Below are 21,332 nucleotides of genomic sequence, written 5' to 3' on the forward strand. Positions count from 1 at the left end.
TGAATGACACCGTTGGACCAGAATGGAGAGATGTTACTGGGAAATTTTATTCAAGCTCTGATAGTACCTAATGAAATGTTGCTTTTTGACAAAATAATGGGTTTCTAGAAAATGATTATTTGTACCCACCAGATACACTTATGATGCCAGCCATCTGATTTACAGATTTACTCTGGGGTTGTTGATAAGAAAATACATTGCTTTTTTTCCCCCAAGTAAAAAATTGCAATCCATTTATTTATTTTTATTAGTAAAATTTTACATAATACTGGGATTCATTATACCATATCCTTGCATGCACATAATTTGATCAGTCTCATGTTCCAGCTAACATATTCTTTTTTTTTTTTTTTTTTTTTTGTACTGGGAATTGGACCCAGGGGTGCTTAGCCACTGAGCAACATCCCCAGCATGTTTTTGTATTTTATTTAGAGATAGAGTCTCACTGAGTTTCTTAAGGCCTCACTAAGTTGCTAAGGCTGGCTTTGAACCCACAGTTCTCCTGCCTCATCCTCCAAAGCCACTTGGATCACAGGTGCCACCACACCTGTCTAACATATTCTTTTGGAGTGAGGGGAGGTGGTATCTTGAAATTTTCTTTTGTTTTAAATGCTGGGAATTGAACCCAGGGCCTCATGCAAGCAACCAATTTATCACTGAGGTACATCCCCAGCCCTTGAGCATTATTTTTAATAGGTCTATCTTTTGGACACGACCTAATGGCTGGGTATCATGAGAAATCCAGTATTTTATGTGTCTGGAACTTTAAGTATATTTTCACTCAAAATTCCTGTAGGACAGGAGTTTCGCAGAGTAATGAACTGGCTCTGGTCATATTCAACAAGATGAGACAACCAGCAAATATGGGAAAGACCTAAGATTGAAATTCAGATTTATAGTACACCAGGATTCAATATCTGGGTTATGTGGCTTCTCTGCAAGAGGAAAAAGAAAGTTTTTTTTTTTTTTCTTTTAATACCAAGTATTTTGAGCCAGGTGTAGTGGCACGTGCCTGTAATCCTAGCAGCCGGGGAGACTGAGACAGGAGAACGAGAGTTCAAAGCCAGCCTCAGCAAAAGCAAGGCACTAAACAACTCAGTGAGATCCTGTCTCTAAATAAAACACAAAATAGGGCTGGGGATGTGGCTCAGTGGTTGAATGCCCTTGGGTTCAATCCCCGGTACTAAAAAATAAATAAATATTTTATTGTATGTTGCTGCCAGTGTATATAAAATAATTACCATTGTGAAATAGAAATTCATGAAAATTCAGAGAGGTAGATGTTGAGGATTGACAAAAGTAGAAGATTGTATTTTGGTACATGTGTTACACGGAAATTTTTTGTACAGGCTTCAAATTAAGCTCTCTTGAATATTCACTGGTTCTTGAGCAGTGGGTTTGGGAAACCTCAGAAAGATGACTACAAAAAGGAATAGACTTTCTGGGGTCTGAAGGAACTTGTACATGAAGATACTCCAGTCAGTAGGGGATCATGGTGAGCATTCTGCAGACAAAATTTTTTCAAGTCAGCAACTGCCTGGGAAACCTTCATGTGGTTGAGTCCGGCCTCCAGCCAGAGCTGATGAACCACCTTCTTCATAGTGTCAACGCTGGAGGAACAAGACATGGTGCATTCGAGGGCCAGGTGACTCTTCTGTCAGAGAGTCCACAGGTCACCGTCAGCTGGGCCAGATGACTGGGAAGCGTGCAGCAGAGAAGATTCTTTTTTTGAGGGGGTCTGTGGATTGAACTCAGGGCACTTGACCGCAGAGTCACATTCCCAGCCCTTTTTTGTATTTTCTTTAGACACAGGGTCTCACGAGTTGCTTAGCACCTCGCCATTGCTGAGGCTGGCTTTGAACTCACGATCCTCCTGTCTCAGACTCCCGAGCCACTGGGATTACTGGCTGTGCACCACTGCGATTGGCTAGAAAAGAGATTCTTATAGAAAAAGAGATAAATAATTTCCAGGAATTAAGGGCTGATTCTTTTTTTTTTAATTGTTCTATTCTACATGACAGTAGAATGCATTTTGACACAACATGTATAAATAGAGTATTACTTCTCATTCACCTGGTTAAGGGCTGATTCTTTATCTGAAAACCCAGAAAGAGAAGCATGTCTCTTGGGAGCATGCAAGCAGTCATTCCAGTGTAGCTGAAGTCTGGGAAAGCCCAAGACTAACTTCATGGAGACCCCATACTTCTGACACAGAAGGCAAAAGATAACCCAGTATCTTTGATAAGGGCCTAAGAGTAAATGGGAAGTCTCAACTGGTTCTAAGGATGAGTCACTGTCTATGGGGACACATTCCCCACTGAGCTAACAGAACGAAACTCAGTTCCTTGTATCTAAATAGCATGTTTTAGGTTTCCATTTTCTTGTGAATTCAATGAACAAATATTTGTTCAGCTCCTATGTTAGCCTGGGAACTCCATGAAATACTTATTTTCTGTACCCCATTGTCCAGGTTCTTGTAGCTGTCTGGCCAGCTACATGAGGACTGTGATGGTCACTTTTTTCTTCTTCTGAAACTACACCCTTATATTTCCTCCTTTACCAGTAACCGCCGCCCCCCCCACCCAGCCCATCTCTCTTTTAGTATCAATGTGAATGACATTTGTCTTTCTTCACAGTGCAATATCTAATTCCCCTCTTCTATTACCACCATATTCTTTTTTGAAATTTTTCTTATTGTGTGAAGGCTTTATTGGAACAATTCTTAGTATGTGTCTTCCATTGCAGCCTCCCATCTTGGGAGTTGAAGACCCTTCTTTTATCTCCTTTGGGTTAATTATTTCAGACAGGTAATTTAGACCATTGAAGTCCCAGGAATTTGAATCCTGGATCAGAAGGGATGCTGGAGGTGGGGCTAATGGCAATTCTAGGGACAGATTATTCATGAACCTGTGGATTTGTGCCAGCTCCCTGGAACTGCCTTGATTCTGCAATCTGCCACAATCCAGATAACTGCCTTAATTCTATGAACTCCTTATACCCTTCCAGGAATTTCTCTATTTGCTTTGTATAACTAGATTTGGTCCCTGTTCTATGCAAATCACAGCTGGAACTGATGCAGTAAAGCTTCCATTCATTCAACTGAATATGCAATAAATTTTATTGAACACCTATCCTGCCCCAGTCAGTCTCAGTGTCTGCCAAAGTAATTATCCAAACCTATTTGTGGTAATATGTCCAAGGAAAAGATTGGAATTCAGTTTGTTGATCAGCTTTGTGTCACTGACAAAATACTTAAGATATACAACTACAAAAGAGAAAATATTTATATTTGGGTTATAGTTTCAGAGGTTTCATTCTATGATTAGCTGATTCTGTTGCTTTTAGGCCTATAGTGAGGCAGAACATCACTGAGGGAGATGTGGTAGACCAAAGCTATTGACCTCGTTGTGCCTACGAAGCAAAGAGAATTTGCTTTTATAACAAAGCCTCTCACTCAAAACCCAGTAAACTCTGAACCATAAATGAATGAATGCATTGTTGAAGTCAGAGTTCTTGTGATTTAATCTGTTCTCAAAGACCCCCATCTTTGAACACTGCTGCATTGGGGACCAACTCTTCAACACTTGAGCTTTAGGGGTCATCTAAGAATACCCAGAATTAGCAGAATTAAACCCTAAGCTGATATTTCTTTTTTAAAAAAAATGTTCATTTCTTAGTTTTAGGTGGACACAATATCTTCATTTTACACTTATGTGGTGCTGAAGATGGAACCCAGTGCCTTCTGCATGCTAGGCGAGCACTTTACCACTGAGCCACAACCCCAGCCCTCTAAGCTGATATTTCTTGAGAAACATCCCCACATTTCTATGTCAAGCTAGTTACTAGAAATCTTCAACAGCTGCAAATCATCAAAGAGAGACATTTCTCCCCTGCCAGATAACTTAAATTACCCATTGATAGAGGCTATAACTAGGCAATTTATACCAAATAGAGTAGGAGGAAACCCAGGTTATTGGCCAAGGTATTACAAGCCAAGTGAGTCTTATAGCATCTCTCAACTATTATCAGTAATGTGAGTAATGACAGATTAGCTATAAAGATACTTTGCAAACACAGAGGAGCCTGGCAATTGAAGTTCTAGAAATGGATAGTTTTCTTTGATATTCAGAAGTTGTCAGACTACCTGGTTTTTGTTTGAAACTTACTAAGAATTCATTACATATAGGATATTCCTAATTAATCAAAATTCCCCAGCAACCGCCTCCAAATCCAACCCAGTTTCTTTCTTTCTTTTTTTAAAGAGAGAGAGAGAGAGAGAGAGAGAGAGAGAGAGAGAGAGAGAATTTTTTGATATTTATTTTATAGTTTTTTCTTTTGAGCGGACACAACATCTTTAATTTGTATGTGGTGCTGAGGATCGAACCCAGGGCACCGAGCATGCCAGGTGAGCACGCTACCACTTGAGCCACATCCACAGCCCCTCTTTCTTTCTTTCTTTTTTTTTTAGTTGTTGATGGAGACAATATTTTTGTTTATGAATTTATTTTTTAATGTGGTGCTGAGGATCAAATCCAGTGCCTCACATGGGTGAGGCAAGCGCTCTACCACTGAGCTTCAGCCCCAGGCCCCCACCCAGTTTCTTAAACAAAAATTCTTGCTATGGTCTGAATGTTTGTATTCCTACTTCCAACCCCCAAATTCATATGTTGAATTTCTAAGCCTCCAAGGGGATGGCATCAGGAAGTGGAACCTATGGGAGATGATGAAGTCATGAGGGCAGAGCCCTATATTCCTGTATACAGTGCATGCCTATTGCCAGAGATTACTATCTTTAAAAATGGGATAGTGTTCTTCAAAATAAGCCAAGGGGGCTTATCTGCCCCTTTCAGTAAGTGAGGACACAGCAGGAAGTTATTTATGAATCAGGAAAGCTGGTACCATGACCTTACATTTTCCAGTCCCCAGAACTGTGAGGAATAAATTTGTTATTTTTTATTTTAGCATCCCAGGAATACTAATGTAGTTCATAAACAAATAAGTAGACACTTTGCTCTGAGAATGATGAAACAGAACCCATGTGGGGAACAAACTCTTATCTAGTTATGTTTGTTTATACTAAACAAAATAGTAGGGGAGATATAGGTATTCACTGTTTTAAGTGTAACCAGAAATGGTGGTGGTTGCTTTTTTTTTTTTTTCCTTGGTTGTTTGGACACCATGGATTGAGCCCAAGGGCACTTAATCATTGAGTATATCATACATCCCCAGCCTTTTTTTTATTTTTCATTTTGAGACAGGGCCTTGCTAAATTGCTGAGGTGGCTTTGAACTTGTTATCTTCCTGTCTCAGCCTACTGAACTGCTGGGATTACTGGTATGCACCATCATACCCAATCCCAGGATTGTTTGAAATGTGTGTTAAGTCACATAGACAAAGAAAGTACTGTCATGAAGCAAGAAGGGACTTATACTACTGATCCCTACAAACAGAAGGCACTGCAGGCTGTGAATGGGGAGCACACAGGGAAATACCAGGTCAGTCAGAAAACAAGGTCAGAGCCTTTATTGTGGTTTTTAAGGGAAGGACTGGGTAAAGGAGCATAAGTTTTGAATTGTTTGGTTTGGCTAACTCCAATAGGCTGCAGCATTTAGGAATGTCTCTTGCAATCTGGTACCTGGCCCTGGGGCAATTAGGTAAAGGGAACATTAAGAGCTTGCTAAAAGAAGAGGTTAGAAGTATAGCCCCCACCCCCAGTGGTTGGTATGCATATAAGAGGTGTGCCTTAGGCAGTTTTTTACTGTCTTTAGGAAATGGATAACCCCAAAGAAGCAGTCCCTTATTTAAAAACTACAACAATAACAACAAAAAGCAGAATATAAAGGTATGATTAATACATTCACAGACAGTCCTACTTGTTTTGGCACTTTTCATCTTTTTTACTAACTCTTTAAGTGTCCATCTCCCTTTCTAGGTCTGTGAACAATGAGCACGGGGTCACATCTTACTCTTGTCACTGGTGGGTATTCAGCATATGCCTCTAAATTAATGAGCCAGTGTGTGTGTTTAGGCAAAATTGAGGGTAGGTATAGTCAGCCAAAAGAAAACAAGCAATCAAATAATAAAAACTGTGAGTCAGCTAGGCAAGAGAGTCAGCTTCTGTCCTGCTGCCCACTTTGGCTCTTCAGATACCACTGGGGCAAAAAGAAAGCCTCCCCCCACCCCTTTTGCAGCCTTCCCCCCATACCTGTATTCTCTCCAAAACTGCAAGAAAGGGAGTAGGTACGAATGAATAGGGAGACAGCCAGAGCTATCTTCTCAGTATTCCCTCCCCAAACCCCAAACCTGCACTCCTTTCTCGGCCCTTTCCCCATTTGCTTGGTCCTATGAAATTCTAGCTTGGTCTCTGTGTTTTCTTTAGACAAAAGAGACAAGCTTGAGGAAGGGAAGCAGTGGGAGTCACTGTGTTAAAATCTTGACAGGCTCTTGGCTCATGTCCTTGTAAAATGAGGGAAATACATAAACTCAGGGAAAACTGAGCTTACAATTGTGCAGCTCCACCCTGTCTCCACCTCAGTCCTGTCCCTGACTATGGCCCTTCTACATATGTTGGACCTCCAACTCAAGGAGGGGCTTCTCACTCTTGAGACAGATGGTATTCTCCCTTAAATGTGTATCTACTTTCTAAATAAACCTTTGTCTCTGCCTTTGCCAGACTCATGCTGAAATTCTTTGCTGCCCTTCTTGGAAGAGATCTCTTCTCCATGACAGTCAGTTACTGAATTAGGCATGGTCCTGGCCACCCGCCTCCCATAGATGGCATGCCAATCACTGAACCTGTCACAGGAGAAGATATTTCTCTGAAGAATGGTCTGAGAAGTTTCCAGAGAAAGGGAGAACTTGACTCAAGGCCAGCAGGGTTCTTGCAGACATGACAGAAAAGAATTTTACCATGCACCAGTCAAAGGCAGAGACAGAGGTTTATTTGTGAAGTCGATACATATTCAAGGAAGAATGGGGGCTTATCTTAAGAGAGAGACCCCTTTGGGGAAAAGCAGGCTATCTCCAGAGAGACAGACAGCAACCTGTTGGTATGGGGTGTTAGTATTTGCAGAGGGAGGATAGCTAGGGGCTGGTCTAGAGGTGGAGGCAGGGTAGAGCTACACAATTTTACACCCTCCTTTGCACATTGCCCTCAAAGTTGCAAGTGTTGGAGGGAGCCTTGCACATTTAGCGGTTTATGGCGCTGCTTTTGACACTTAGTATGTCTCTCTGTCTTCCCAAATTACTATCCCAAAATGACCAGTTTTGCAAACGAGAAAAGGTTTATTTAGGAGGCAGCCAAGCCAGAAGACAGATCAAGTCTCAGATCTCTCCCCCATAAGGTTTAGGGATATTTATGATAACGAAGCAGGGAGGTCCAAGGTACGGGGAGAGGTGATTGGAAGTAAGGAAAATTGAAGTAATCAGTGGTCTGTACACGTGGAATCAAATTTCATTGTCTTCATAGGACACATATTCAGAAAGTGTTGTTGGTGGGGACAAAAGGACAGTGCAAGTAATAAATAATGGGTCAGATCAGAAAGATGGAGGCTGGTTTGAAAGGAAAAGTAATAAAATGTTAATACCTCTAGAGCACTTCCCCTTTTCCACCTGTTGCCAAGGTTACCAGCCTCCAGGGATTATTCCTCCCTGCAGGGAGTTGTAGGGGCTGTTAATGAATGCCTCCTAGGCTGCTCCCTTCTTGCCAGGACCCCTGATCCACTTCCTTCTGGCCCTTGGATCACTCCATCTTTTAGGTCAAGTAAGCAGGTTGTGAGGAAGTGAAGGCATGAGAACAAAGGAATTCTAAAGTGTGTAAAAGGGGCAGGACACCCCCACTTCCTCAGACAACCAGCTCCTCTGCCCCAGGGGTCCTAGCCTTGCCTCACCCTCAGCCACTTGCAGGCCTTCTTGGGTGGGGCCCTCAGGGCAGAGCAGGACAGGGCTGAGCCAGAGGCAGCAGGAGCACTATGGGCACAGTGCAGGGTTGGAGAGGGGTTCAAACTGGCCGCCTTTTCAGTAGACAGCCCTGTGCTGAACTTCACTGCCAGCTCTAAGTTTGCCTAGAGAGTGGGGCCCTGTGGTCACTGTCCAAGCCCTTCCCCTGCTGGAATGGCCCTGGAAGCAGGAATGAGAGTGGTCCCCTGGGAACCAGAGAAAGCCATCAGGCTGATGCCACCAGGTTATCTTGGGCAAACTCTTCCCTCTGCAGGACCTAAGAGCCCCATCTGCAAAACTGGAGGTGGCAGACAGCTGGATGAGGTATCCCGGAGTCCCTACCCTCCCTAAAGACTTAAGAGTCTGTGACCCTCAGTGTGATATCTATGATTACCTTGAGGACTCCAAGTTTTAGCAAAGGGAAGACAGATTCTCCTGTGGCACATTAGTTGGCGGCAGAGCTGGGTGACTAGGTTGAGTCTCATCCTATATGCCCTGACTTCCCAAGAGGCCCATGAGGAAAGGTCTGGAGATGCTAGGCTCTCCATCCCAGGTTCTGAGAAACTGATGTGACTCCATTTTTGAGAAATCAGCTTCTACCTCAAGGCCTGTCCAGAGGGAGGGGGCATGACTCTTGTCCTTGGAAAAACCCACAGAAGGTTCTTAGGCACATACCCACCCTGCTGAGTTGTTTAACAAAAGGGATCTGTGGTGCTAGGTGACCCTGACTCAGTTAAGCTAGGTGAGGACCCATAGCAACCCCCTAGCAACCACCAATCAGCAGGAGACAGGAAAAATATCTGAAATGTCAGGTGACCTCCCAGTAGTTTCCGTGATGTATAACATGATTAGGCAACCCTGCAGTTTGGCATAGAGACTCTTGCAACCCTTCCGGGCCTAAACCAATCAGTTCAAATATATCCATCATTTGAATTCACCCACTACCCTTACCCAACGTGTTCCGGCCAGTGAATGTGCTCATCAATGTTAAGAATTGTTGTTTGATTTTCGCGCGGTATAAAATGATTTTCTGTGTGATGTTGTGATGCATAGTGTATCCCCCCAAAACCTATAAATTCTCACTAACTAAGGGTTGGGACTCACTACTCAGGACCGCTGAATTGCAAACGGTTGAGAGTCCAGGCGCGAGCCTGCAATAAAGACTCTTGTGTAATTGCATCAGATTCGGCTCCTGGAGGTCTATTGGGGTCCCACGAATCTGGCATTACGGTTCTAGGAGCTTGTGGGCACCTGGTAGCCCTGCAGGCGTGGGGGCCATTTCTTGGCTCTGGCCCAGGGATGGCAGAGTTTCCTGGGTAGGTGGACAGTGGGCCCCATAACTGGTCCCCTATAGCACCCCTTGTCTTATCCATGGGCCAAGGATTGGGTGGGGCATGTCTGAGAATCAAGGGCACATTCAGCAGAAATGAGAAGGGGGCAAAAAGGGAAGGGGGTGCAGCCCAGTTGGGTCCTCTCAACTTGGCAAGGAGGCACAAGACTGGCCCAAGGCTTAGGGTAGAGGGTATGGTGGAGGACGTCAAAGGAAGGAATGTTCTATGTCCCACTTAATGCTCAAGAAGCAATGAGCCTGATCCAAGGGTCTTTCTTAAGGAAATCCTAGGAATCCTAGGCTGGGGGCAGGGGGCGGACACACCTAAAATCTTCATCCCAGAGCAGGAAGTCTTTGCCTTTGGAAAGGCCATGTCCTCTTTTGAGAATCTGAGGGAAATTACATCCTTTTCTAGTGGGGAAACTGAGGACCAGATTGTCAAGGAGATGTGTCACATCTAGCTTAGGACTTAAAAGGCCCTTGCCTGAGACTGAGTGAGGCCCTGTATACCTGAAGGCAGGGAGCCAATGAGTGCAGACCTGAACCAGGCAGGATGGCAGGGGGATAGGCAGGATGGCAGGGGGACAGCCAGCGGGGCTGGAGGAGGCAGCATGAACTCCTCAGAGACTGGGGCCTGGCCTTCTGGGCCCCGCTTGGAGCTGGACTCCCTCCAGCACTCCCCCACCCAGGCAGTTCCATGATGCACATCCAGGACTTGGCCCAGGCTCCTGGACCACCTCTCTCCTCCCTCACTCAGATCCAGTTTATTGGGAGGGCTGTCCTTTGGGAATGAGCTTGGGAGCCTCTGGCTTCCCCACTCGGCCTTTCCCCCTGTTGGTCAGCAGGGTTGAGACATCCCTACTGCACACACAGATTCACAGGCACTAAAACCTGGGCACAGGGACTCCTCCCCTCTTTCTCTGCCATGTGCCCATGAACTTGGGCTTCCCAGACAGAGGAAGTGAGCAGGAATAAGATTTGAGAAAAGCCTTAAGCCCCAAAAGGACTTGAGCCCAGGGAGATAGATATTGGGACAGGGAAAGGGGATGAGAAGTGTTGGAGTTCAAGCCAGGGCAGGGGGGTGGGGCTGGGCCTGGGCTTCCCAGGAGAGGTTGAGGAGGGAAGGAAGAGGGAAGAGCAGTCTTGTCGTGGGACTTTGTGGTCTGGAGACTTGGAGACACATCCTGCATCATAGGTCACCCACCTCCTAAAGTTGGTCAGAAAGGATAAGGGGCTGGGCGAACACACCCCCGAGGATGAACTCATACCAAACATGTGCATACTCTCTCTCTCTCTCTCTCTCTCTCTCTCTCTCTCTCTCTCTCTCTCTCTCTCACACACACACACACACACACACACACACACACACACACACCCTAGGGACATGCATCTGACCCCTTGGGTGACATCCTTTTGCCTCCACCTTTATCACACAAGATGGTTTCACCCAGATACAAGTATGGAAAGAAGCAGTATAGTTTGTCTGTCCTGATGCTTCATGTGGCAAGATGATATGGGGTCCTTGATACAAATTCAGAGAGCCCCACAACCACTAATAGTACTCTGGAAATTCTGACATGGTTGGGTCGCCCAACTAGTGGAGAAAATAACCATAAATCATTCCAGCTGCATCCATTGCTTGCCTGCTGTGCACTAGATGAAACACCTCACCTCCTCCTCCAACAACCTACTACGAAAGTGATATTATGCCCAGTCCCAAGATCACACTCTGGAGACTAACAGACACACGGTTTGATGTGCCCCCTGCCCAACACTCTGGGGCCTGCAGACTCAAAATTCCTGAGCCTACCCCAGGGACAGGACCAGAACCAGCACCTGATGCACCCCAGGGGGAAGGGACCAGGGTGGGACACAGTTGCAGGAGAGATGCAGGATGAATGCCCCCACCCTCCCACATCTGGGGAGGAGGCGCCCAGGAGGGGGCTCCAGACTGACTCAGGCTGGCTCACCTCCCACTAGAGGGCTGGGCCAGACTTGGTTTTCAAATTCCTGGGCAGCTGGCACCCCCTGTAGTCAGACAGGGATGCTGCAGGACAGGGCTTGCTCCATCCCTAGTGCTAGCTGGGGGTTTTCTCTCCTCCCATCTCCAGCCCTTGCCAGGAAGCCAGCCAGGTCAGTCACTGTGATTATTACTGTTGCCACATTTTAAGGATGAGAGAAATGACAAGTGTCTTGCTCAAGGTCAATGAGCTAGACAATGTTGGTTCCCTAGCTTGGGTTCTCAGAGAGCAAGGATCTTTCCCTTCCAAGAGGGCTTTGTTCCAACCCCTCAGAGCCTCCCTACATCCCCAGGAAACACCGCTTCTCTAAACCTAGAACAAACAGACAGAGCAGCCATAGGAAGAAGTAAAAACTATTTACAAATGTACAACAGGAATGGAAGTCTTAGCACTCCCAATAGGGGAGTGATTGAGGGCTCAGCTACGAGAGGCCTCCACATGGAGGCTCAAAAGATGAAGTTCAGATGTCCTGGTATCCAGCAGTTTGAATGGGTGAGTGAGAGGCTCGTGGATGGGAGGCCAAGTCTTCTCTGTGGGCTTTTTGCTGCGGCATCGGGCTGATGGAAATCTAAACACATAAGTCAATACATGGGTGTTCTTTCTAGCTTCTACCCTGCAGTTCACAGTCATGGCTCTGGGCCCCAGGAGACAGGACAAAGGAGAGGGCTTTTACCCCAAGTAATGCAAGGGCCCTTGGTGGGCACCATGGGTTATCTACCCTACTGCACTCCTAATGCTCCACTTCATATATTTCACATGGGATTTCAAGTACAAATTTCCATTAAAAAAAAAAGAGCCAGGCACAGTGGCACATGACTATAATTCTAGTGGCCTGGGAGGCTGAGGCAGGAGGATCACAAGTTCAAAGCCAGCCTCAGCAAAAGTGAGGCACTAAGTAACTTAGTGAGAACCTGTCTCTAAATAAAATACAAAATAGGGCTGGGGATGTGGCTCAGGGGTCGAGTGCCCTGAGTTCAATTCCCTGTCCCCCTTCCCCCCAAAAAAGAATCTCCTTTAAAACATAAATTACTAGTCTCCGTCCTCATTAATAACTGAGGAAACTGAGGCCTAGAAAGGTAAGGGACTGGCCAAGGCCAACTAGCAAATTAGTGGTGCAGTCTTTTCTCTTTGTCTATTCAGCAACACCTGGGAGTACTCTGAAACCTGGAACCCGCACACTCAGGTTCATATTTCCGTTCCTTAAGCTCCATGTGCTTCAGCTTCAGGGCCAGCCCAACCTCAGGAGCCTCCCCCAACACATGTGTGACCCACAGACATCCTTCTCCCAATGCACACCCACTATTCCTCACCTCCTGTAAAGCTGCAGCCTCGCCACTCCCTGGGGGGCCCTGCCCATGTGTTGGAGATGTGGGCCCAGGGAGCTCTGTGGGACGGTGTTGACGGGAATATTGTGGCGAGAACCGTGTGTGCACTGGGTCCCCTTGCTCAGGGTCCCACTCCGTGCCTTCCGCCTGCTGCATCCAAGTAGCTGCAGACTTGTACCTGGGGCGTGATAGACCAAATGCAGGGAGTCACTACCCACCTTGGCCTGGTCCCCCTGACCACCCTCACCCTCAGCTTGGAAAGCACAGAGCCCAGGGTTCCCAGCCAGGAGTCTCATCCAGGCTGCATTTCCCCTCTACTCCATTTCTTAGGGCAAGAACCTAGAAGGGCAATGAATAGGGACGTTCCCAGAGGCTCCCAGAGTGCCTTGGGGAAAACCCCAAAGGAAAGGACAATGGGTGACAGGGCCTGGGAGCTGGGGTCAGGGACCAAAGAAGAAAACCCAGCTTTATCTCACCCCACTCCCACCAGCCCCAGAGATCCACCACTTGAGCCTTCAGTTTACCAACTCACTTGGGTCCCACTGGCATACAAATGGTCAAATACCAGTTGTTGGCACAGCCCTGGTCGAAGGGGTTGTTGTTCCGGAGTGATTTGCCCTGGAGGGAGATGGGGATGGGAAGAGGAGCTCAGAATCAGCAGGACTGGGCAAGGCCATCTCCCAGTGACTCCTCCTAAGTCAGTCAGCTTAGCCAGGGCTCAGCCCAGGCCTGGAGCAAGATTCTAAGGGCAGGGGAGCCCAAGAGTGACCCAGGGCCTCCTGCCTTCCTATGCTCCTAGGAAGAGTGACCTCCCTTGACCCACTTGTGAGCAGCTCTCCGCAGACAGTGCTGACACTGCACTCCTTTCTCCTGCCTTCTCAGGGCTCCTCATCATCCTGTGCCTCCCTGTGCAAGATCCTTGTTCTGTCTCCATTGGCCACACCTGTCCTCTTACCTCATCCTTCCACACACCCCCCTTTTTAAAAAAAATATTTTTTAGTTGTTGATAGACCTTATTATTATTTTTTAATTTGTATGGGGTGCTGAGGATCAAACTCAGTGCCTCACACATGCTAGGCAAGTTCTCTGCCACGGAGCTACAACCCCAGCCCCTTTCAGATACCTTTTAAACTCTTCCTTGTGCTGCTCAATTGCTCCAAAGACAATGTCACCACCCCACTCCCACTTCATTTCCCCACCTCTCATTTTTTTTTTCTAAAATTATGCCTTAACTGAATTTCACTATCTGGGAGGACAGGGGCAGTGGGGAGGCCCCATCATAGTTTCCTAGTCAAAAATCACATGGCCCAGGAAAATCTGGGCTGAAGGCCTTCAGTACACAAAGCAGTAAAGGTCAAGCTCAAAGTAAAGGCAGACCACAGGGCTGATGAATAAGGGCCAAGCACAGAGTCTCAGGTGGGAGGAGGACCAGATATGGCAGTGGTGGGCTGGGGATTAAAAGGATGGGAGGTGATGAGCAGGTAGGCTCCTCTGTCTGTTCACTGTCTCGGGGTCTGCAGCGTCCCCTCCCCCACTGATGCTGCCCACCAGTCTTACTGAAAGAGCCTTTAGTCAAGAGATTGCCATACTAAAGGAATCCCAGGGCAGAGATGCCCACCCCTATCATTCCTATTCAACACTAAAAAGAAAAAGCAATAAAGATACACAGATTGCAAAGAAGGTAATGAAACTGTTCTTCACAGATGACAATTTTCTATGTAGAATGTACAACAGCCACAAAATGCTGAGGGAGAACTCAGTGGTTGAGCACCCCGGATTCAACCCCTAGTCCTAGAAAAACAACACTAAGGACTCCTGCTCTTGGGAAGATGCTATGAAGAAAATGGAATGACAAGTCACAGATTGCAAGAAGAGATGTGCAAAACCTAGATCTGAATCTGATGTAGAAAACTCTTAAAACTCAATAAGAAAACAACCGTTTTTTCAAATGGGCAAAAGATTGGAGTAAACGCTTTTGGGGGGGAGTGGGTACCACGGATTGAATATAGGGACAGTCAACCACTGAGCCACATCCCCAGTCCTTTTTTTTTTTTTGTATTTTATTAGAGACAGGGTCTCACAGAGTTGCTTAGTGCCTCGCTTTGCTGAGGCTGGCTTTGAACTCGGAATCCTCCTGTCTCAGCCTCCCAAGCTGCTGGGATTACAGGTGTGCGCCACTGTGCCCTGCCAGGAGTAAACATTTTACCAAAGACCCACTGAAGGCCAAACAGACATGAAAATAGGCTCAACATCATTACTCATTAGGAAAACACAACCTGGAACCTTAATGAAATACTACGACTCATTTAATAAGACAGGTTTGATTAAAAGACAAAACAAAATAACAAAGGACAGTGTGAGGGGCTGGGGTTGTGGCTCAGTGGTACAATGCTTGCCTAGTGTGTGTGAGGCACTGAATTTGATTCTTAGCACTGCATATAAATAAATACAAGGTCAACTGATACCTAAAATATATTTGAAAAAAAAAGTGTGAAATGTTGGTGAGGATGTGAAGCAACTGGAATTCCCAACATTGCTGGTAGAATTTAGAAACCTTACAGTTGTTTTGGAAGACAAATTTGGCAATTTCCTACAAAGTTCCACACGTGTTTACCTTATGACTCAGCAATGCCACCCTTAAGAATTTATTCAACAAAAAACAAAACTTATGTTCACATGCCTGTGCATCAATGTATGGGGCAGCTTTATTTATAACTACCCCAAACTAGCTAGGCATAGTGGCCCACACCTATAATCCCAGAGGCTTGGGAGCCTGACGCAAGAGGATGGCAAGTTCAAAGTCAGCCTCAGCAACTTAGTGATGTGCTAAGCAACTTAGTGAGACCCTGTCTGAAAATTAAAAAAAAAAAAAAATTTAAACATAATGGGATGGGTGCTAGGGATGTGCCTCAGTAATTAAACACCCCCCGGTTCAATTTCTAGTATGAAACAAACAAAACAAAACAAACAAAAATACTCGCAAAAACTAGACATAATGTAAAAAATCCTTCGTTTGATGAATGTATAAACAATCTATAGGGCATCCATACGCTTCTACACAGCAATAAAAGAAATAAAATACTGATATGAGCGACAACATGGATGAATCTCAAATACATTGTCCTAAATAAATAAAGCCAGAGAAAAGAAGGCAATGACTCCATTTACATGTGATCCTGGAAAAAAAGAAAAACCAGAAGGACATAGGGAGAGAGACTGACAACAACAGGTGAATGAAAGGATATTCTGGAGTAAAGAAACTGCCTAAACTTGATCATGCTGGAGAATGCAGGACAGTATACAGTTGTCAAAATCCCATATCCTAGACTAAAAGGGTGAATTTTGCAGTTTTAATTTATTCCTCAATAAATGAGTTTTTGTTGTTTTTTCTTTTAAATCCCACCATGGCTCCCAGGTTTCCACTTCATCAAAACTAAATTTCACGCTCAACTTTTAGTGGCTTTTTAATCTTGACTCCTCCTTATAAATTATCTGGCACCTTGGGTTTGATTTAGAATCGTTCCTTCCTCATTTCCTTAACATCCTACATTCGGGTTTCTCTGCCTTTTTGCAAAGGTGTGCCTCTCACAGACAACACCCTCCTGTCTTCCACCTTTGCAAAATCACACCTAGGACAGGAAGAGTGGCACGTCCTCCTCTACAATGCTGGCCTCGCCAAACTCAGTTTCTTGCAGGCTGCTACACCACTCAGGACCGACCCCCGTCTCAAGCGTTTCCCTAGGTGTCTGCTGGTGTTATTCTGATCACAGGGTTCTTATCAACACAAGCGCATGATGCACCCATCCCTCAAATAACAGGCTCTCCATGCAATGCACCCACGAGGAAGAATGACCACTGAGCTCCAGGGGGAGGAAAGATCTGAGCTGCATCTTAAGGGGTGGGTCTGGAAGGACTCATGAGGCACCATCAGGACCAAGGGCAGTGAAGATCAGCCGAAAGTGCCGGATTCCCAAAGATGCAAGATGCCTCCGCACCGTCTGGTATTGCAGTACTCGCTTACCTTGCTCACCGACACAGCCTGTATCATCAGGAGCAGAATGACAGGCAGCAGGAGTACCAAGACGGGTACAGCTACTGCGATGCTGTGCATACACAAGCTAAGAAGAACAGACAAACTCTTCTCTCCTGGCCCCGCCCAACGACCCACAGCCCTCATTAGCCCCGCCCTGGCTGGCCCCGCCCACCCACTTTTTCCTCCCTGGACTGGACAATTAATCCAGCACACCCAAGAGAAACCTCACCCCACCATGCTGGCCTCCCACTTGACCCTTTTCAACCTTCATTACCCCACTTCTTGGCCTCCCTAGATTCTTAACTCCATAGTCCATCCTACCACGCCCATCTCCCTGACCCCACTCGCCTTCAATCTGTCCTTCATAGGTCCTCCCAAGTAGCTTCTCCCTTTAGCCCTGCCCACAACATCAGCCCTCCCTCGGTTAACCCCACCTCTTGGCTGTCCTGCCCCTTGGCTGTCCGTCCCTCCCCACAACCCATTCTCTTCCCAGTGTGGGCCCTTGGGACTGGGTGGATACGCCATGGCTGAGTCCAGCGACAAGGCCATGTGTCTTGTACGAATGAGAAAAAGCACACTGGTAGCCAGAAGAACAACCAGATAAAGGCACAGGGACACCAGCAGCAGCACGAATACGCGGAAATTTCTTTGACCTACACAATTGTTTACCCACAGGCAGTGGTGGTCAAAGTCCTAGGGGAGAGAAGGCAGACTTGAGGGTCTATTTGGCTTCACCCAATACCCCCAAATCTTGAGGCCCCCCCTCAACCCAGCCCCTAGACCTCCTGCTCTTGGCCCTGCACGTGAGCTCCCATCTCCAGGGTGAAACCAGCACGTCCATGGATAGAGCACAGTTAGGACGCCATGGCTCATCAGGTCATTTGTCATGAGTGAGGTCTCTAGAGACAAGACCTGCCTGGTGTCACTTTGAGCAGGATACAGAAAAGCTGTGAAGCTGTATTTTTTCAGATACTGGGTAAGGATGAGAAGAATTTCTAGCCCAGCCAGCCTTCTGTACTTGGAAACCCGTGCAAGGTGTGCACATGAGAGAAGAGCACTCGGAACCCAGGAAACCCTCAATTGGACACCCAGAGGTGGACAGGCAACAATACCCAGAACAGGGCAGCAGCCAGCCTAAAGTTATGGGTATCTAGTATCAGCAAGCTAGTGGGACAGTCACTGCCTTTCCTCCCCTTGACTCCACCAGGCTCAGCACAGATGGTGCCCTTTGCATGTCAGCACCTGTGCAAGCAATGCCAGCATCTCAGGACAAGTGCAGAACTGGAGGCAATAACATATATAAGTGACCAAGAGTGGCTGAGAGCCACTTGTAGCAGTGTGGGAAGATGATCTCATACCCACCCCTGGACCACATATGATGTGAGGTTCCTGGACCTGGCCAGGTGCCCTGGGATGGGTTGGTGAGTGGACAGGAAGGAGGAGTACTTACCTCCACACAGATATTACAGAAGGGACAGTGGTGGGTCCGGGGTGGACAATGGAAAGAACACTTCGAGCACCACTGCAGGCGAAAGGCCGTGTTGTTCACTCGTGCTATGTATTGAATGTTGGGGTCCTCTTCTAAGGAGCCTGGCAGGGGAAGAGATTTGGGCAGTGGCAGGAGGCCCTTCCACCATTCTACTGCTTGGGGCTGCCCCATAGCATCATTGGGCAACAAGAAGTGTGGGGAGGAGGAGTGCAGGGGAATCCCGGTCCCTGTTGAGCAAGCTGACCACTCAGATGGGCGGCAGTCAGAGAGAAAGGGCTGTCCAGCCACAGGAGCTCTATACAGAGCTCTCCCCTTTTGGAATAGTGATCAGTGCTTGAAGTCGTGTGTAAAATGGGAACGCGGAGGAGTGAACTGCGTGGTTTGGAAGGGCCTGCTGGCCTCTCTTGTCAGCCTGCCCAGTCCTTCCTTCGAAAGCAGCTGGAACACCTCCAGGATTCTGTTTTTTCGCACTTCAGTGGCTTGGGAAATGAAGTGCCAGGGCCCAAGTAATGATGACATGGAGGGAAGGGCTCCTGAGGCCACGGGGGCAGGGGGTGGGGTTGAGGGGGGTTAGCATGTTTGAAATCACCCCTATAGGCATCAGCCCTTGGGATACCACCTCCTTCTCCAGGGGTCTGAGGCCTTACCTTTGTGCAAAATGCCTGGGTCTGACCCGTTGAGGAAAATGAGGCTGCAGAAGGACAGTATAAAGAATAGGCCCGAAACCACGGCAAATTCCCACTGCCCATTCTGAGCCAACCACCGGCACCTGAAACCAGAGCCAGACTCAGTCCTAGTCTGGGGAAACCCAGAGCTCCCCACAAGGCCTAGTTCACCTGAGGTAGGACTCACTCGCCTTAAGGACTGATCTAAATATCCAGGTTAGAGACAGACCATGGAGACTCCAGCCATGTCATCAGACCATGTCACCAGCATTACCAGTCTCTCATAGTTCCCTAAATGCGTCAGGCACTCCAGACCTCTGTGCTTTCACATTGGGTTCCCTCTAACTCTATATCCTCCTTCCCCTGCTGACCCTCTCTCTCTACTTCCCTCCCTGCCTCTGTACTGTCCTTGTCTATTTTCTCTTCTGTGTCTAAGACACTGACACCTTCCATGGGAGACTCACGGAAAGGCGAAGAAGATGCCACTTATTGTAATAAGAAGCATTGCATTAAAAGCTGGAAACAGGCTTGGTTTCAGCCATGAGGATTCGATCGGAGGTTCATTTGGGGGCGTGATACTCTGTGAAGAGGCCATGGCTAGACCACCAAGTCTCACAGACTGAAGCCACCAACGAACTCTTCTGGGTTGGCACCCAGACTGCCATGACAACAGAAGTGACATCACAGAGGTTCTGGAATGGGGGCTCTGGCTGCTTCCAGTGACTTGTGAGATCAACCTTCCCCAACCCCCACATACGCACATGTTGTAGACTGGGACATCCTGCTCTGATGATGGTAGCTTTGTTGGAGCTTGTGATGATATGATGTGGTTTGTCCCAAAGGTTCAAAGGCTGGAGGGTTGGTCCTCAGTGATGAGGTGGTAGAACCTGAAAGAGGTGGGCCTAGTGGGAGGTAACTCAGTCACTCTGCAAGATGCCCTCTCAAGGGAGTAATGGACTTCTCATGGGCCCCCATTTGCTCCTGTAAGAGGGAGTTGTTATCAAAAGAGCCAGATTGGTCCCTCCCTGTTTTCTGACACACAATCTGGTGAACACCCTCACCAGAGATCACTTGCAGGAGCTGCCAAATCTTGGATACTGAGTTAAATAAAACTTACCTCCTTATAAATTATCTGTTCTCGGGTATTTTGTTAGAGCAACAAAAAGCAGGCTAATACAGAGGCCATAAATTATGTGAAGATGGCATGGGGAGAAGTTTGGTGATGGTCATCCCCCTTTCAGGCCCAGTGCTAATTGGAGTCAACAGTGTTCATTGCCTATCCTAGCTCCACTTCTTCCTTTTTGTTGTAACAGAGCTCCAGTTTGGGGAAGGAGGTAGAAATCTACCAATTAAATATCTTCCCAGTTTACTCACTTCCATGGTGGGATTTATGATGTAATTCTCTCTCAAAAATAAAATGAGCTGGGGATGTGACTCAATGGTTAAACAATCCTAGGTTCAATCCCTGATGATGATGATAATAACAATACTAATAATAATTTGTACATATTTATGGCATATAACATAATTTGAAAAATGTTACATTGAAGAACGTCTGAGTCAAGCTTTTTAACATATACATTACTTCATATTCTTATTTGTGGTGAGGACCCTTAAAATCTACTCTTTGAGTCATTTTTAGTGTAGATAACATTATCAACTGTACTCATTCTGTTGTATGTTATTATTAACTGTAGTCATTATATTGCACAATAGATCCCTTAAACTCATCCCTCTCATCTAAGTGTAATTTGTTCTCCTGGGACCAGCATCTTCCCCCTCCACAGCCCAGCCACTCCTGGGCCCCTGGCAGTCACCATTCTGCTCTCTGTTTCTATGAGTTCAACTTTTATAGATTCCACATGTAGGTGAGATCATGTGATTGTTGCCCTGTGCGTGGCTATTTCCCCCAATAAAACGTCCTTTGGCCTCATTCATTTGTCATAAATGACAGAATTTCCTTATATTTTTTTTAAAGACTAAAGAGTATCCCCTTATATTTCTAAACCACATTTTCTGTATCCATTCATGCACCGATTGGCTGGACCATAGGGTAGTTTTTTGTTTTTTGTTTTTGTTTTTTTTGGTGCTGGGGATTGAACCCAGGGCCTTGTCCATGCAAGGCAAGCACTCTCCCAACTGAGCTCTATTTTTAAGTTTTAAAGAAACTTCCCATACTAATTTCCATAATGACTGTACTAATTTACATTCCCCCAAACATAGTACAAGAATTCTAGTTTCTCCACATCCTGACCAGTACTTAAAATCTTTTGTCTTTCTTTTTCTTTTATTTATGATGGGGGTTGAACCCAGGGGGACTTTAACCCTGATAGCCATCTGGAGACCTTTTTACTTTTTATTTTGAGATCAGGTCTCACTGAGTTGCTGAGGTTTACCTTGAATTTATAATCCTCCTGCCTCAGCCTCCTGAGTTCCTGAGATTAAGGCATGTGCCACTGGTTCTTTTGTCTTTTTGATAATAACCATTCTAAAAGGTGCGAGAGGGTATCCCATTATGATTTTAATTGCAT

At 46.3% G+C, this 21,332-nt stretch overlaps 1 protein-coding gene across 1 annotated transcript in view; it reads right to left on the reverse strand.

The window, feature by feature from the left end:
- LOC143386892 (palmitoyltransferase ZDHHC19-like) overlaps positions 1 to 19,396 on the reverse strand; it is a 31,705-nt gene extending 12,309 nt beyond the window's left edge. Inside the window, exons 1-6 of the mRNA XM_077108394.1 lie at positions 19,266 to 19,396; positions 18,784 to 18,905; positions 18,098 to 18,237; positions 17,168 to 17,340; positions 16,628 to 16,717; positions 2,536 to 2,551 (exon numbers count right to left, since the gene is read on the reverse strand). Coding sequence (XP_076964509.1) covers positions 2,536 to 2,551; positions 16,628 to 16,717; positions 17,168 to 17,340; positions 18,098 to 18,237; positions 18,784 to 18,905; positions 19,266 to 19,396 — 672 coding nt within the window. The remainder of the gene's footprint in view (positions 1 to 2,535; positions 2,552 to 16,627; positions 16,718 to 17,167; positions 17,341 to 18,097; positions 18,238 to 18,783; positions 18,906 to 19,265) is intronic.
- Positions 19,397 to 21,332: the final 1,936 nt, after the last annotated feature.

The sequence above is a fragment of the Callospermophilus lateralis genome, unplaced genomic scaffold (assembly GCF_048772815.1).
Source record: "Callospermophilus lateralis isolate mCalLat2 unplaced genomic scaffold, mCalLat2.hap1 Scaffold_659, whole genome shotgun sequence".
NCBI classification, from domain to species: Eukaryota; Metazoa; Chordata; class Mammalia; order Rodentia; family Sciuridae; genus Callospermophilus; species Callospermophilus lateralis.